Here is a 16,124-nt window from a genome sequence, read left to right as displayed (position 1 = left end):
CAAAAACAAGGGTGATTTCATTCAAACTCTTTCAGTTACTTCTGGTTTTGTGTGGAGCAGCTATACTGGGGAAAGCTGTTTCTGAAGGGGACAACAGGTCTCCCAGGCATGCTTGTTTTGTACCATGCACCTCACTTTCCTTTGAGAACTCTCACTTCCAGTGCGCCCCCTCTTGACAGATCCAGACCATCTTCTCTGTTGGTGCAACAGGCACATACAAAGCAGGAACACAAAGGAGAAGAGATTTTTTTTTGTATTACAGTACTTGATAGTCCTTGTGGAAAACTGACCAAACTTCTCCCCTCCTAGTGTTATCGTTACCACTCCATTTGTCCCTAGCCCTCCATCATGGCTCTATCCTCTGTTCGCTGATAAACCCCCGGAGGAGTGCCTCCACTTCTACTCGCCGGCTCATCTGTGTGGCTTTGCCCTGGTAGCGACCGCGCTTCCCTGCTCCTTTTCCTTCCAGCAGTTCGGCCACCCTTGTGGGAAGAAGAAGAACAAGTGGTATGTATGTTCAGCTAGACTGGATTTCCAGAGCCTATGGCTGCTTTTGTTACCAATTAACTGACCTAGAGCAAACTGTGTGCCTACAGCCCCAACTCTACTTCTGAAACAATGTGGAAAGCCCCATTACCCGTAGGCACATCCTATCACACCAGAACTCTGCATTATCCCCTTTTCCTCTCCAATCCTCAAAATGAAACCAGAAAGTATGAGACATCATCTCCTGTCACCTTTTTGAGGGACTGCAGAGGAAAACTGGGGCATTGAAGGTTACTATGGAGAGATAGTCCATGGAGGGGGAGGGAATGGCTCCCCATGTAGTTGCCTACCCCAGCCTAAAATATTTTAAGCTGATTCAGTTTTGGCCCTACATCTGCCAGATGAGTCTGTCTGTCTGTCTATCTCTCTTTTGGACCCTCCCCCCCCCCCGAACTTGTGGGTCTTCTGTGAATGACTAAGCACCCCTTTCTCTCACAACATGCACTCTTATTTTTCCAACTGGCCTGAATGAGCAACTTACCTGGGGCCTAGTTTCTCCACTGTTTCTGGAGGTCCTGCAAGCAGGAAAAGCCCAGCTGCTTTTTCATCTCCCACAGATAGGAAAACAAGGGTTTTCTGTAGAAAAAAAGTGTGTTTCAGAACTCCCACTGCCAATACCCTACACCTTACGATGCAATACCTAAAATGTTTGAAGCAGCTATGCTATGTTGCTGAGACTTTGGCACTGCTCAGGAGGCACAACAGATGTCTATCATGGGATAATTTCTTAGAAAATGGCCACTAGAGGGACTGCTTTCACTTTGATGTTGCCTTATCTAACTACTGTTTGGGGAGTAAAATTCCACCAATATCTACAGAAGGATCAGATGCAACACCAGTACTTGAATCAAAACACAGAATATGAACACAAATTGAAGAAGAATGGAAGTCACTAAGATAATGTAAAGATCTTAAATAATTTGCAGTGAAAATCATTGCTTCACAATGGATGCAGTTATAAGGTTCTCGTGAAATCAAACCAAATTCAGTTTGAGGTTTCATATGATAAACTGTGAACTAATGAATCCTGGAAACAGTATTATTGATTAGTTTGGCAAGAAATTTCTTCAATCTCTTAAAATCAGCTATAAACCAGTTTTGTTATAATCACTTTATTTCTAATTGGCTTTCAGTTGTGTTGCATTAATAAAAAAATACCCGTATTTTCCGGCGTATAAAACGACTGGGCGTATAAGACGACCCCCAACTTTTCCAGTTAAAATATAGAGTTTGGGATATACTCGCTGTATAAGACTACCCACACCAAATAAAAAAATTTAAAAACCCATCAGATTTGATTTCAATATGGAAATTTTAATTCCAATGCTTATGACATGCAGGTACTCAGCAGGAAAACATGTTGTTTACAAAGCCTGCTTGGATTGGTCAGCTCTCCCTGCCTGCCCAGCCCTCCCTGTCTCCAAGATTTTCTTCTACCATACTTGTACAGCGCTGCCCTGGCTGCTTTCATACAGTCACCACATATGGAGGGAATGCGGCCGCAGCCGTTTTTGAGCTCCCCCCATCATATGCTGCAACCGCAGATTCTCCAATCCGGCTCGGAAGTTTCAGAACCCGTCCTATAAGATGACACCCGGTGTATAAGATGACCCCTGACTTTTGAGAAGATTTTCCTGGGTTAAAAAGTAGTCTTACACGGCAGAAAATGCAGTATTAACCATAGAATTGCTAAATTATTATTAATAATATCTCAACTTTAAATAAAACATGCTGGGGTAGCTGTGTTGGCCATTTAAGAAATACAAACAAAAATCCATCAGTGATACCTTTATTGGCCAACTAAAATGCACAACATACTTGTTGCAAGCTTTTGAAGCTCCATGGGCTTCTTCATCACGCAAGATGTTACAAACCAAACAGCAGCAGAAGAAAAAACAATTGGAGATGTTAGTCAGATGCCTGCATGTTGTTTCAAGTCCTTAATGAAGATGTTATGATGGGGAGGATATCTTTTGCAGGCAGGCAGGCTCCTCCTCCTTCTGGCCATGTGGCAATAGGGAGATTTTCAAAGTCCAGAAAATTTGGTTTGTAATATCTTGCCTGATGAAGAAGCCTATGGAGCTTTGAAAGCTTGCAACAAGTATATTGTGCCTTTTGGTTGGCCAATAAAGGTATCACTGATAGATTTTTGTTTCAACTTTAAATACTCAGCCAACCCCATTAGATCTCTTGTTTCTTTATATCCTGATAGATTGACTTGTGACCTATCTGTACACAAAGGATTTATTAAGCCTTGCACTGTTACTTTTGTGACCAATACCTAATTTTATTTGTAGTGTCCATTTTCAGAAACCACAGTAAAGGTGCTAAATCCCCACTTGGTCTAAAGTGTGTTGAGATAAAGGATGTATTGGAAATGGGAATATGCTTCAGTTTAAAGCAAGAAATCTTCATAATTTGCACAACTCTTCCAGAAAAAATCATAAAACAAGTAAACTATGACTCACCTCAATGCCAATTTCATTCACAATGATATTCATGAATTCAGAGTCACCATCTTTCCTGCAAAGAAGGAACAGTGGTGCTAGGATCTTGTCATAATATTTTCTTCATTCCAAGATCTGAGAAAGATGGGACTAAAATTGCACTATCTGCACAATGGATCCATCATCCCCACAGGAAGAAAAGCAGTAACATCTGAATTGGGGTGATAATAATTTAAATTGGAATGGGCAGGCATAACTTTCAAGATAGTTATATTCCAAAACTGCTAACCAGGATAGCAAATGTAAGGAATGCTGAATGTTGCAGTCTTGTGTGCAACATCTAGAGGCCAAATGTTGTCCATCCCTGATTTAAGCAATAGCAACCCTGTCTACTCTTGGATGCTAAGCACAGGTATACCTGGTTATTACTTAGATGGGGTATTGCCAAGAAATACCAGGTGTTGTACACTATATTCAGAGGAAAGCAATGGCAAATACTTCTGAATATTTCATGCCTAAGGGCTCGAACAAACAGGCCAAAATAAAGCTGTTTTGGGTCATTTTGGAGGTATTCTTTTTAAGTGACACACACATCTTAAGAGGCCAGAAGCTGAGCCAAAGTTGTGTTCCAGTCCTTAGGACTGGAGCGTGACTTTGGCATGGCTTCTGGCCTCTTAGGACACATGCATCATTTAAATAGCATATGTCCAAAGTGGCCAAAAGCAGTTTTATTATGACCTGTCTGTTCAGGCCCTAAAAAAACCCCACTAAAATCAAAAGGATTGCTATAAATCCACCTGCTAATTGAAGGCACATGCTTAATTTTAAACTTTATTTAGATTTTAGTTTTGTTAATTGACAATTTTTTAAAAATCAGCTTCAGTATATATTTCCCTTTTTTGGTACGGGGTAATGGAAATCACTTGTACAAATTTTGATGTTTTCCAGTTGTTAAAATAGCACAATCTTTCGTGGGAGGAGAAAGTTAAAGGCAACCCAAATTTCCCCTTCTTTCACGTATGCTTCTCCCATATTAATTTCATGTATACCTCACAATGAGTCATCTTTTCCCTCACCTGTGTAATATAAACACTGGTTCCTGAGCCATGTTGTTTTTGAAGCTCTGTGCAGTAAGGACAGCCAAATCTCTCAGTAGGTTCAAGTTGTTCTGAAACAGAAGCAGACAAAGGGATGCATCATACATCCCATTCTCATAAAAAGTCAAGAATGTGGACAGAGCAGACCGGGAATCTCCAGCAAGATCAAGGCAGAAATGTGTCTTTAAAAGCTACATCTTGGACATAGGCAATATTAGAAAGGCAATCAAAATATAAGTGAGAGATTGTATCTGCCAAGATTCTTAATTCCCATGGAACTTTCTCTGAAGTACTTTGGGAAGCATTTTTCCTATTAACCTTTGTAAAAGGCCATCAAGTACTTGTTTCCTTATCCTGACACAATTTTACAGGACAATCATGGCTCTGATTGGCTCTCTACTTGGTCTTCCTAATGGATGGAAACCATGTAACTCTTTCCATAGTAGGCCAAATCTATCTCGAATGCTGTTTGCAATTGTGGCCAACAAGCCAGATCTCCCACTTGCCCTGCTATATGGCCTGTCTTCTTCATCCCTGGTTTCCAATATCCTTTACTGACCATTGCCTTTTTGCCAGGTTACTGACTGGGGAGATTAACTTCAGCCACTGCCTGCCAAGACCCCCACTTAAACTTAGTTGTGTACCTCACTGCTGCTGCAAGAAAGGCAGAATCCAGACCCTTCCTGGAGAAATTCCCAGTGCCAACCCATTTGTACCTTCTGAAGCAGCTTCAAGGAATTCTGCAGCCTCTTCACAGCTTCCACATGCTCTTCAGGGCCATTCCTAAAATGATAAAGGCAGTTAAGGGCTCTCATGAAAAACTACTGCAACCTCTATAGATACAAACTTGGTGGTGATGGAGAGGTGGGCTAATTCTAACAGCTTACTTTAAAAGTAGAAGTTGAGTAACAATAAAAATGGTTATATTTCTGAGAAACAGACATCAGCCAAGATCCCACCTTGCTTCAATATAGAATAAATATCCACCAGCTGAGTTATGCTATGCAACCTTTATGCTGAATAGCTATGTAGCACAACATATGTGGATCAAGGGTCAATATGCATGGCTGGCAACCTGTTGTGTACAGTAACTGCAATGTGCTATGCACAGAGACAATACAAAGAGACAATGCACATTAACATGCCACTATGTGTACTTTAATTCACTACTGTATGCACAATAGTCCCACATTCATAACTCCATTTACACCACTGTCAGTTGGATACAACCATTGTGCATGTCCCCCCCCCTCAAAATTACTCCTCATGCACAGCAGTGTCACCAGAGTTAGTGTCACCCCAGTGGAGCAATTCATGCTAACAACTTCAGGTGCGGTGCCACCAAGTCAATACTAGCTCAAGAATAAACCAGCCCGTTATGGAAGAGAAATGCTCCAGTCTATTTGCTGCCAACAGCTGATGGACCATGTACCCAAAGGGACTGTCCATGTCCTGGGTTGTTCTGGTCTACTTGCTTGGTGATATGCAGTGTGTCAACAGCACCCCATTCTTTTTGCTGCCCCCAGGTGGATGGACCAGGTCCTTCCATCTCCAGGAGTCCCACTCTACCTACAATGGCAATACACTCCAAACCAGAGGGCAGACATGCCCCTCTGAGGTGACATCCCGTACAGTTCCCTCGCCCAAAGAAACACCCCTGCACATGCATAATGGAATGTACACGTGTATATGTCACTTATAAGATCCCAGCTACTGTTTCCATTTAGTGTGTGACTATTGAAAATCTTACATGAACCCTAAAATGTCACTTATAAGATCCCAGCTACTGTTTCCATTTAATGTGTGACTTTTGAAAATCTTACATGAACCCTAACATCAAAGTGGGCTTGTTGCTGTTATTATGTGCAGTCAAGTCTACTTTAACTTAGGTTTTGCAAACTCAAGGCCATGGCTTCCATTACTGAGGCAACCCATCTGTAACCTTTTTACTACTACTTTCAACTTTTCCCAGCAGTATTTACTTTTCCAATGAGCCATGTTTTCTTCAGTCCAAATAACATAAACAAGCAGCCTGTATAACAGTTTCTTCCTTTGAGAACGATTCCAAACTGCCACTATTTTCTTTGAGAATTAAGATGAAATTTGCAGGCCAATGGATTTTAAATTCAGAGACCTCTGTCTGCCACCTTCATTCTTTGGGATAGAGAAGCAAAATACTTGCTTAAGCAGTGATGTCAGGGCCTTCTCAGTGGCATGGTTTCTCTCCAGAGTTTTCAGCACTCGATTCCCAGCAAGGAAAATTAAGTTGGTCTTGTTCTTTTTCCCCTTTTCAGTTCCCAAGAGCTTAATAACCTTCAAAACAAACATGCATTACTATTAGTGGGAGATAACAGCTGTGATCCTATATCCAAAAGGTTGATGTTCCTCCTGCACAGTTTTGTGATTGTCCCCCTGCATCCGATATATCTTTTTTTAATGGGATGCAAACAGCTATTTTTCTAGTCATTTTCACCCAAGCCCAGATTACTGCCAAGTAGTTTTCAAACCCTGAGAGGGGTCAATGCTTCTGTTGCTCCTTACCAATGGGGAAGGGAGAAAGTGAGGAGATAATGCTGAGAAACTGATTTGTTTCAGCTTGGATTGGGGGGGGGGGGGGATGGGAGTACACTCATAGAAAGAGTTGTGGATGCTACACAAAAGGCTAGAGAATAGCACTTCAAGTTCTATCCAAAAATAGACAAATGCTAGAACTACACTTACTGTGCATGCAGGTATGAATGCCAGTAACATAATCCCTGCCATTAATTGCTAAGTGTTATATCTGCATGCATGGTGTATCTTATATTGATGGGGGTGGGAACCCATACACCACAAAAGGCCATAAATTGTTCTTGCAGAAAGCACAATTAGACACTGTCTATATCTCAGAGGATTTAATCCACAAAGGCCTGAATCCTGGTTCTGCAAGGACATCCCCTTCCCATGCCTCACCTGCAGGTCACTGAGGTTGGAAACATGTGTGCCACAACACATATTAGCATCAATGCCTTCAATGCTTATTATCCTAACAGGTCCAGTGTGGTCATCTGGCAGTCCTCGGCTCCTCACCTGCAACAAAACACTGGTTAGAGACGAGTACATAATCCCTTCCCTCCTCTCCTCTGTGATCTGGCCCAGACACTACTTACCATCTCAACTTCAGGGTCGCCCACCGCTAATTCTCGCACCACCATTGGGACACGAGCACGGATTTTGTCATTCACACTCTGCTCAAGGGTAGCCATCTGTTCTGATGTCATGGAGGAGGTGTCCAGTTCAATGGTGCTTCGCTGCCGGCCCAACTCCCTGCAGCAAGGTGGGAGACAGGCAGTGGGCATGTTCCTCCAATCATATAGTGCAGGGACAGGCAAAATGTGTCTCATGTGTCCCCTGTAGCCCTCTGGCCTCAAAGTCTTTTTTCAAATAAATTATTTTTGGTTTTTTATTCTCCCCAAATGGCTCAAAACTATTGCCAACGTGGTAGTTTTATCCCCCACAGCTCCAAAGCCTCCCATTCTCGGAGACCTTGTCAACCTAACCCCAAATAAGCCATAAACAAAACAAGAAGTGACATGGTGTCATTTCTTCTGACATCACAAGCAGTAGTGCAGCACCCATGGGAGGTCAGAAATGCCCTATACCCTCTTCCCAGTTGCCCAACATTGATTTACTGGAACATAGTTGCAGGATACAAAAATTCCTCCTGACCATGACAGCAAAATCTGCCGCTGCCACAGGAGCCTTCCCAGAGTAGTAAAATCTCTTCAAAAATATATTATCTATAAAACTCTGGCATGGGGGCAATAAGGAGTCTGAAGAACACAGAAATTGTTCTGTGGCCAGATGCAGCTGTGGTCTGCATTTGCATTAGACCAGTGGTGTCACAGGTGTGTGTGTGTGACCGCACCAGGTGATACCCCAAGATGGGGGTGACAACATTGCTCCTCAAACACCTACCATTTGACAGAAACAGGCTGTAGCATTCATCTTCTTCCCTTTAAAATGCTTTAAGAGATGGTGGGAAGGGGTAAAGCTCAGTGGAAGGAGAAAGGAAAGGCCCCAGGATTTTTCAAAATTAAAATTTCAATTTTTTTTAATTTTAAAAATGGATTTAAAAAAATATATATTCTTTTAAGAACATCATATTTTAACCAAATCTTCACTATGTATATGTAAATACATTTAGGTTGTGTGTATGATAGTGTAATTTGAAGGTATGATTTTAATTTTGCTAGTTGTTTACCCATATATACTCAACTATAAGTCCACCTTATGTATAAGTCGAGGGCAGGTTTTAGGGGCAGAATTATGGATTTTGATATGACCCATGGATAAGTCGAAGGTAAAACTTAGGTTCATGCAAAAAATGAATGATGAAGCAAAGGAAAACAATGCCAAAGAACCTACAAAATTATGGCAGGCATAACTGTTTTGGCTCACACTGGAGGCTGGATGGAAGAGAGACTAGAGGGAGGGTCAGTGCTTCCACGACAGATTGCACTCTTGCCTTTAATCAGGGGATGGTTCCTATTTTAATAAGAGTTAAAGAATAGTATTTACATTGACCCATGGATAAGTCAACCTAGGTTTTTGGGGTCAATTTTTGGACTAAAATTTCTAGACTTATGGATGAGTATATACAGTATGTCAAAACTATTAGCATTACATTCAGTGGTATATGGGAATTACGATTCACAAGAAACATTACTGCAAAGAAGCATTACTAAGGATTTTGTATGTTGTGAAATGGGAAAATGGGAGGAGGTAAATTGGAGGGGGGGTGCTGACACCATGAATTACCACACCAGGTGACACCAGTGCTCAAAGCATATACAACCAAGGACAAAGGAGCTAGGCAAAATTTTCTCCTGCTCACCATGATGTTGTCTTGAATCCAAACATCAGATCTGCAAGTGCTGTGATAAGATGCTGCCCTGAAAGAGACAATTATAAAGCAACTTGACTTCTTCTATACTTCCAGACAGTTTTTTTTAAAAAAGATTTCAAATGTATTTTCTGCAATGCTCCACTCAAACTGATGGTTGTCAGTCACCAGTTTCTTACCTGAATGCTGCTGCATGTGGTCAAACCGTCGGTCCCAATCCAACACTAGCTGCACTTCGCTCCCAGGCTCAAGGGGTGTCTGGATGAAGTGCAAAGCATCTGGGCCTTGTCGAGTGACTCTAAGCACTGGGATGTCATTAATGAGTCCCCGGTCATCAGGCTGAAGACAGGAGGTCAACATTATTATGCCAGCTTCTATCTAGGGAATACTATCCAGTCACACACATCACACAAAAGCACAAGTTAAAAAGGCAAGCTTAATTTACTTGCATTGTGTAAATAATGGTGGCCTCTGAGACTGCTGTATCCACACGACAGCAGTTCAATACCACTTTAGCAACCATCTTACAAAATCCTGGAATTTATAGTTTGGTGAGGCACTAGGAATTCTTTAGTACATTTCCCTGAACTATATCATTTGTCCTGGCAAACAATTCTAAATACCTCAGCAAACTATAAATCTCAGTATTCAATGGGATAGAAACATGGTAGTTAAAGTGGTATCAAAGGACTACAATTCTGTAGTGTGGATACAAATGTATGTTCATAATTTCCATCTTTTCCACACATCCCCACACCAAATCCCATTAACAAACAATATTAGTGAACAAGATTGGATATATAGGTCTTTGCAGCATTAATTAGCCAAAGTAAAAGTTTTAATCATGATTAATTACACACAGCAACTTTTCCAGGCAGATCTAAACTGCCATTTCCAAACACCAAAAACATTACACCAATTTTTACCAGATGCACAGTAAATCCTATGCATCTATTCAGAGTTTATTCCTTAGTGGCATATATGTTTACAATTGCGAGCTTAAATATCTGGAATGAAAATAACACAAATACACTTTATATTTAAAGAACAGGGACTCAAATAGTCCGAACAACCAGATGGGTCTTTTGTTCAAAATCAAATCACAGTAAATCCTAATTATCATATTAAGAAATATACACCATGTTACAGCTCCTCAAATATATTCCATTTTAGATCTGATCAAGAACAATTTGAGTACCTGTCCTCCACCCTCTGGGAAAAGAATTGTGTCCTCCAAGATGACATGATATCCCTGAAGTCTCTCCTTCTTTCCACCAGTTTCTATGGATAATTCTGCAGGGCAGCAGGAAACCACCCGTGTTGTAAACTGAGAAGGAAAAAGAAGAGGGAATGCATATGAATGTAGCTGTATTCAAGTTCTGGAAGCTTTCAAATCTGTGGGAAGTAGATGTCCAGAAAATAGAAATGAAAGATTTGTACCAAACATGGAAGACAAAGATACTAAACAGTTACTTGAGTGTGACAAGATCCAACATGTTTCTAAGACTAACCTTCATTAGGAAAAACTCCTTTACAGAGTTCATGACTACCATGACTATGACTATATTCGGCCTCTTTAGATTCTCTCTGTTTTATTTATTTACTTATTTCTATACTACCTTATAAGATAAATGATTACCAAGCAACTTACACATACTTAAAACCAATAAACAGTCATTGATAATAAGATTTTGATAAATCAATTCAAAACAAAGCAACAGTACATTTCTATTTAATTCCCAAATCTTTGGCAAATCTTTGCCAAGCTGTGGACCTGCAACTTCAGAGGAAATATAACCTCATCTGAGAGTGGCTAAATCCATTTCCTCTGATCTTCCTTTCAAATGACCTCTATCATGGCTGGATTGAGATTCAAGTCATACATCTTCATCCAGTCCATCACTTCCAAAAGGCACTGGTTTAGAACAGAGACTGTCCTTGGACTGAGGTGGAATGGAGAGACAAGAGTTTAGTGTCATCCTCATATTGGTGACAGCTGGTCCCCAAACTCTGGACATCCTTGCCTAGCATCTTCACATACGTATTAAATAGCATGTGGGACAAAACAGAGCCCTGTGGGCCAACATCCCAAAGTCCTGTGGGCCACAGGCCAACAATCAAGGAGTTAAACAAGAGTCCTCCAGCACTACCTTCTGAGTTCAGCTCTCCAGGAATGAACAGAGCCACTGTAAAACAGTGCCTGCAAAAAACATCCCAGTAGGAGGCCTAGGATACCAGGATCAATGGTATCGAAAGCTGCCAAGAGGTCCAGTAGGTTCAAGAGCTACGAAGAAGACCAAATGGGACACACTCCCCCTGTCCAGTTCCCAGCAAAGGTAATTCACCAAGGTGACTAAAGCTATCTCTGTCCCATAACCATGCCTGAAGCCAAATTGAAATGGAGGAAAATAATCAGTCTCATCCAAAAATCCCTGAATCTGGAAGGCCACCACACACTCCTGCACTTTCACTAAAAAATGGGGTGTAGGAGATCAGCCAGTGATTATCCCACAGATGCACTCTGCATACCAGCGGTTGTTTGGGCATAGAGATAGACATCCAGAAATAAAGGCAAATGTCCATCTCTATTTAGCATCAGTGATATCCTCTGTGCTGAGCAGAAGTGACATGGTTTTGACCCAAACGATAACTTGGGCAATATTTCTGAAACAGCCTCATAGATCATTAAAACTATGGAAGGCTATTAAAGACATGGGAGTGCCATTACATCTTATAGGGTTTGTACAAACAGCCCGACAGGGCCAGCTCTATGGAAGTGCTGGGTTGGGGACGTGGCAACTGGACACCATGCCACAACCCGGTGGAAAAAAGAGCCACGAAACGTGGCTCCTATTTCCGCTGCTACACGGGTGCCATAAGCACCCCAGCCCAGCACTATGACACCCCTTATGCACAGGGCCGTTTGGATGTGGTGCATGAGGGACATCATCATGGGGCATGCCATCTGGATGGGAGTGTGCCAAGATGGCGCCCGGGGCGCATGGTAGGGTTTGGGAACATGTGAACGCCCCACCCTTCCGCAGCCCTAGTTTGCAGCCAGGCCAGCACAAAGTGCCAGTCTGTACTACCCCATAGGCCTGATGAAAAATCTATGCTCAGGACAAGAGGCAACTGTCCTAACAGAATATGGAGAAATAGAATGGTTCCCAGTTGGCAAAGGGGTCAGGCAAGGCTGCATCTTATCACCTTACTTGTTCAATTTGTATGCAGAAATTATCATACAAAGAGCAGTCCTGGATACAGAAGAAGGAGGAGTGAAGATAGGAAGAAAGAATATCAACAATGCAGATGACACAATAATACTAGCAGAAAACATCACAGACATCACTTGGAACAACTACTAAGGAAAGTCAAGGAAGAATGTTGAAAGGCAGAGCATATTGCTGAACATAAAGAAAACAAAAATAATACTATGGAGGAGCTTCATAAACTCAACCTAGACAATTAGGAAATTGAAATAGTTCAAGATTTCCTTTACCTTGGATTAAACATTGATCAGAATGTGGGACTGCAGCCAAGAAATCAGAAGAACACTAAGGATGGGGAGGGCAGCTGTAAAAGAACTACACAAGACCCTGAGGATCTAAGCACTAAACTTCACACTAATGTTAGAATTGTACAAGCCATTGTATTCCCCATCACCATGTATGGATGTAAGAGCTGGACAGTGAAGAAAGCAGATGAGAAGAAAATCAACTCATTTGAGATGTGGTGCTGGAAAAGAGTGCAGAGGGTACTGTGGATGGCCCAAAAGACAAACAAATGGGTCCTTGAAATTACAGATCAAGGCTGAACACTCCCTGGAAGCTAAAGTGCTCGAGCTGAGGCTGTACTTTGGCCATATTATGAAAAGGCATGAATCATTAGAAAAGACAATAATGTTAGGAAAGGTAGAAGGTAATAGGAGAGAAAGACTCCATGACAGGTGGATGGACTCAAATCAGGAGGTCATGGACCTGAGTCTGCAGGATCTGAGCAGAGCAGCGGAGGATAGTGTTACCCCAAGATCCAGCCTCCTTTCACCCTTGTTCTTTTCTGATATTAAGTTGATACTAAAAGGGATGTTTAAGGCATGTAAACATGAGTGTGTGCCCAGTGGGATAAAATAGTACTTTGGCCACATTATGTGAAGGCATGACTCATTAAAAATAACCATACAATCATAGAGTTGGAAGAGACCACAAGGGTCATCCAGTCCAACCCCCTGCCATGCAGGAAATCCAAATCAAAGCATTCCCAACAGATGGCCATCTAGCCTCTGCTTAAAGACCTCCAAGGAAGGAGACTCCACTACAGTCCGAGGAAGTGTGTTCCACTGTCGAACAGCCCTTTCTGTCAGGAAGTTCCTCCTAATGTTGAGGTGGAATCTCTTTTCCTGCAGCTTGCATCCATTGTTCCGGGTCCTGTTCTCTGGAGCAGCAGAAAACAAGCTTGCTTCCTCCTCAATATGACATCCCTTCAAGTATTTAAACAGGGCTATGATATCACCTCTTAACCTTCTTTTCTAAACATCCCCAGCTCCCTAAGTCGTTCCTCATAGGACATGGTTTCCAGAGCCTTCATCATTTTAGTTGCTCTCCTTTGGACACGCTCCAGTTTCTCAACATCCTTTTTGAACTTTGGTGCCCAGAACTGGACACAATATTCCAGGTGGGGCCTGACCAGAGCAGAACAGAGTGGCACTATTACTTCCCTTGATCTAGACACTATACTTCTATTATTGATGCAGCCTAGAATCACACTGGCCTTTTTAGCTGCCGCATCACACTGTGGACTCATTTTCAACTTGTAGTCTGCTAGGACTCCTAGATCCCTTTCACACGGATAAGTCTCCTTAAGTGAGGTGTCCCCCATCCTATACCTATGCATTTCATTTTTAATACCTAAGCACAGTATCTTGCATTTCTCCTTGTTGAAGTTAATTTTGTTAGCTTTGGCCCAGCTTTCTAATCTATTAAGGTCTTCTTGAATTTTGATCCTGTCCTCTGGGGTATTAGCTACTCCTCCTAGTTTGGTGTCACCTGAAAATTTGATATGTATGCCCCTTATTCCTTCATCCAAGTCATTGATAACAATGCTAGGGAAGTTAGAAGGAAGTAGAAAGAGAAGTAGACCTAGATCAGTGGTTCCCCAAACTGTGTTCTTTAAGGGATTTTGGACTTCAGCTCCCAGAATTCCCAGACTATTGGCCTCCATGACTGAGGCTTCTGGGAGATGAAGTCCAAAAGCTCTTAAAGGGACATCATAATTTCCAGCTGCATCTGCACAGCAGCAATCATCCGGTTTGATACCGCTTTAACTGCCATGGATGCAGCCCCTACTTCCCATGGACCTATAACCAGTGTCCACGAGTGCCACCCCACAGCCCCATCATGGCTCCCTTCAGTCTTTCCAAACCTGCTGGAGCCAGCTGTCTCTCTGGCACTTGAACGCCATGAAGAGGGAAGAAGAAGAAGAAGAAGAAGAAGAGCCGCAAGCAAACCAAAATGGCTGGTCTGCCCGGCCAATTCTGACTTCAGCGACTGCAGACAGTAAGGGAGATGGGCTACTTCCGCCCGGCCTACGGCGACTGGGGAAGGACATTGTCTCGCGCTTCGCAAAGCTTCAGGGAAGAATGGTCCCTGAATCTAAAAGCTGAGCAAATGTAGGAGGCTGAATTAATGTGTGTCATAATAAACACCAGAGGTCAATGTGTTTGCCCCAGATATATATATATATATATATATATATATATATATATAATTTTTTAAATTTAAATATATTTTAGGGTTTTTATTTTTTTTCTACATATTATTTTAATTTTATTTCCATATATTCTATTTTTATTTTACTTCCATATTATTTTACTTCCATATATTACAAGTGTTTACTAAAAATATAATTTGATTGTGGTTTCAAATACAACATAATTAATACACAGTACACAAAGAATACACAAAGTTATTCGTTTCGCAAGTATCTTCATTTATTTTTCTATCCCCTTCCCTTTCTTTCAGACTATATTCTTAATATCACATCCTATATCTATATTTTATCTTATCAATGTTCTTCCTTTATTTAGATTATTCTTGTCCATTACAACCCATCCCTTCAAAGTATATATATTTTAGAGTTATTTAATTATGCTGTTATTTTATCATCTTTTGTTGCTTTTGATTGCAGGTTCTAACTGCACTCTTGTTTTGATAACTATATAAAGCGTCATGCAAAACTTACGGCGCTGTACAAATAAAGTTTAATAACAATAACAATAATAATAATAATTACTATCCTTTCAATTAAAAAATCTTTCGAACTTCATTCACAACTGTACATATTACATCGTTGTTAAGTAAAAAATTTCTCTTCTATTACTTCCGAAAATTTCTGATCCTATTTTTATTTCTATTCCCCCTCTTAAATTGTAATCATACTTCCATTCCCTTTCTCCATTTGTGCAATTAATTACAAATTACAAAATTATAAATACTATTTTTCTTCTTTCTATTATTTTCCTTCACAAGGTATAACATGATATATATTTCCATTCTCGAGCCCGGTATGTTTTAGCTTGATATGATCCGCACTTGCTTTCAGGAAAAGTTGAAGAGCAGCTGGACGCTGCAGCAAAGAATATCTTGATACTGTCATTCCCAAACTCTGGCCTTCCAGGGTTTTGGGACTTCCACTCCCAGAAGCCTCAACCATCTTGGCTAATGGCTTGGGATTCTGGGAGCTGAAGTCCAAAACACCTGGAAGGCCCAAGTTTGAAAATCACTGGACCTAGACTATCCCTATCCAAGGCTCTAACAACCTTCCCACTGCACATTACTGGGTCTTGTGAATAAGGCAGTTTGATACCCCTTTAACTGCCAGGGCTCCATCCCACAATTTGAAGTTTTGTGAAGCACCAGGACTCTACAGTGCTACAAATCCAAGGATTCCATAAGATGGTGCTCAAAGTGGCATCAAACTGTACTATTTCTACAGTGTAAATCTGTTAATGTTAACCAACTTTTTAGTTGGTTCTGAGTCTGACCCAAGGTGGCCCTGTAGACGAAACACCTCCAAGACCCCCTGTCTTCCACTGCTCTGCTTAGGCCCTGTAAATTCAGACCCCTGACCTTCCTGAATCTGTTCATGTCTTCC

General features: G+C 41.4%; 1 protein-coding gene across 1 annotated transcript; it reads right to left on the bottom strand.

The window, feature by feature from the left end:
• Positions 1-346: 346 nt before the first annotated feature.
• On the bottom strand, positions 347-14,491 carry AARSD1 (alanyl-tRNA synthetase domain containing 1). Its single transcript, XM_089532146.1, has 12 exons — positions 14,394-14,491; positions 10,174-10,302; positions 9,155-9,314; positions 8,967-9,024; positions 7,240-7,396; positions 7,043-7,159; positions 6,273-6,403; positions 4,807-4,873; positions 4,070-4,161; positions 3,015-3,069; positions 1,028-1,122; positions 347-482 (listed from the first exon to the last, which is right to left on the bottom strand). The coding sequence occupies exons 1-12, from the start codon at positions 14,430-14,432 to the stop codon at positions 347-349; spliced, it is 1,236 nt and encodes a 411-aa protein (XP_089388272.1). The 5' UTR covers positions 14,433-14,491.
• Between the last annotated feature and the right edge of the window lie 1,633 nt (positions 14,492-16,124).

The sequence above is a fragment of the Sceloporus occidentalis genome, unplaced genomic scaffold (assembly GCF_023333645.1).
Source record: "Sceloporus occidentalis isolate IW3139 unplaced genomic scaffold, rSceOcc1.0.p SCAF_7, whole genome shotgun sequence".
In the NCBI taxonomy this organism is placed as follows: Eukaryota; Metazoa; Chordata; class Lepidosauria; order Squamata; family Phrynosomatidae; genus Sceloporus; species Sceloporus occidentalis.
This window is presented reverse-complemented; position numbering and strand designations above follow the sequence as displayed.

Excerpts from the sequence above, each read along its gene's own strand:
- AARSD1 (XM_089532146.1), bottom strand. The coding sequence starts at position 14,432 with ATGGCGTTCAAGTGCCAGAGAGACAGCTGGCTCCAGCAG. Across the intron at positions 10,303-14,393 it reads GAGACAGCTGGCTCCAGCAG|TTTACAACACGGGTGGTTTC; the intron begins GTTTGGAAAGAC and ends TTTCCTTCTCAG. Across the intron at positions 4,162-4,806 it reads CCTTGAAGCTGCTTCAGAAG|AACAACTTGAACCTACTGAG; the intron begins GTACAAATGGGT and ends CTTCTGTTTCAG.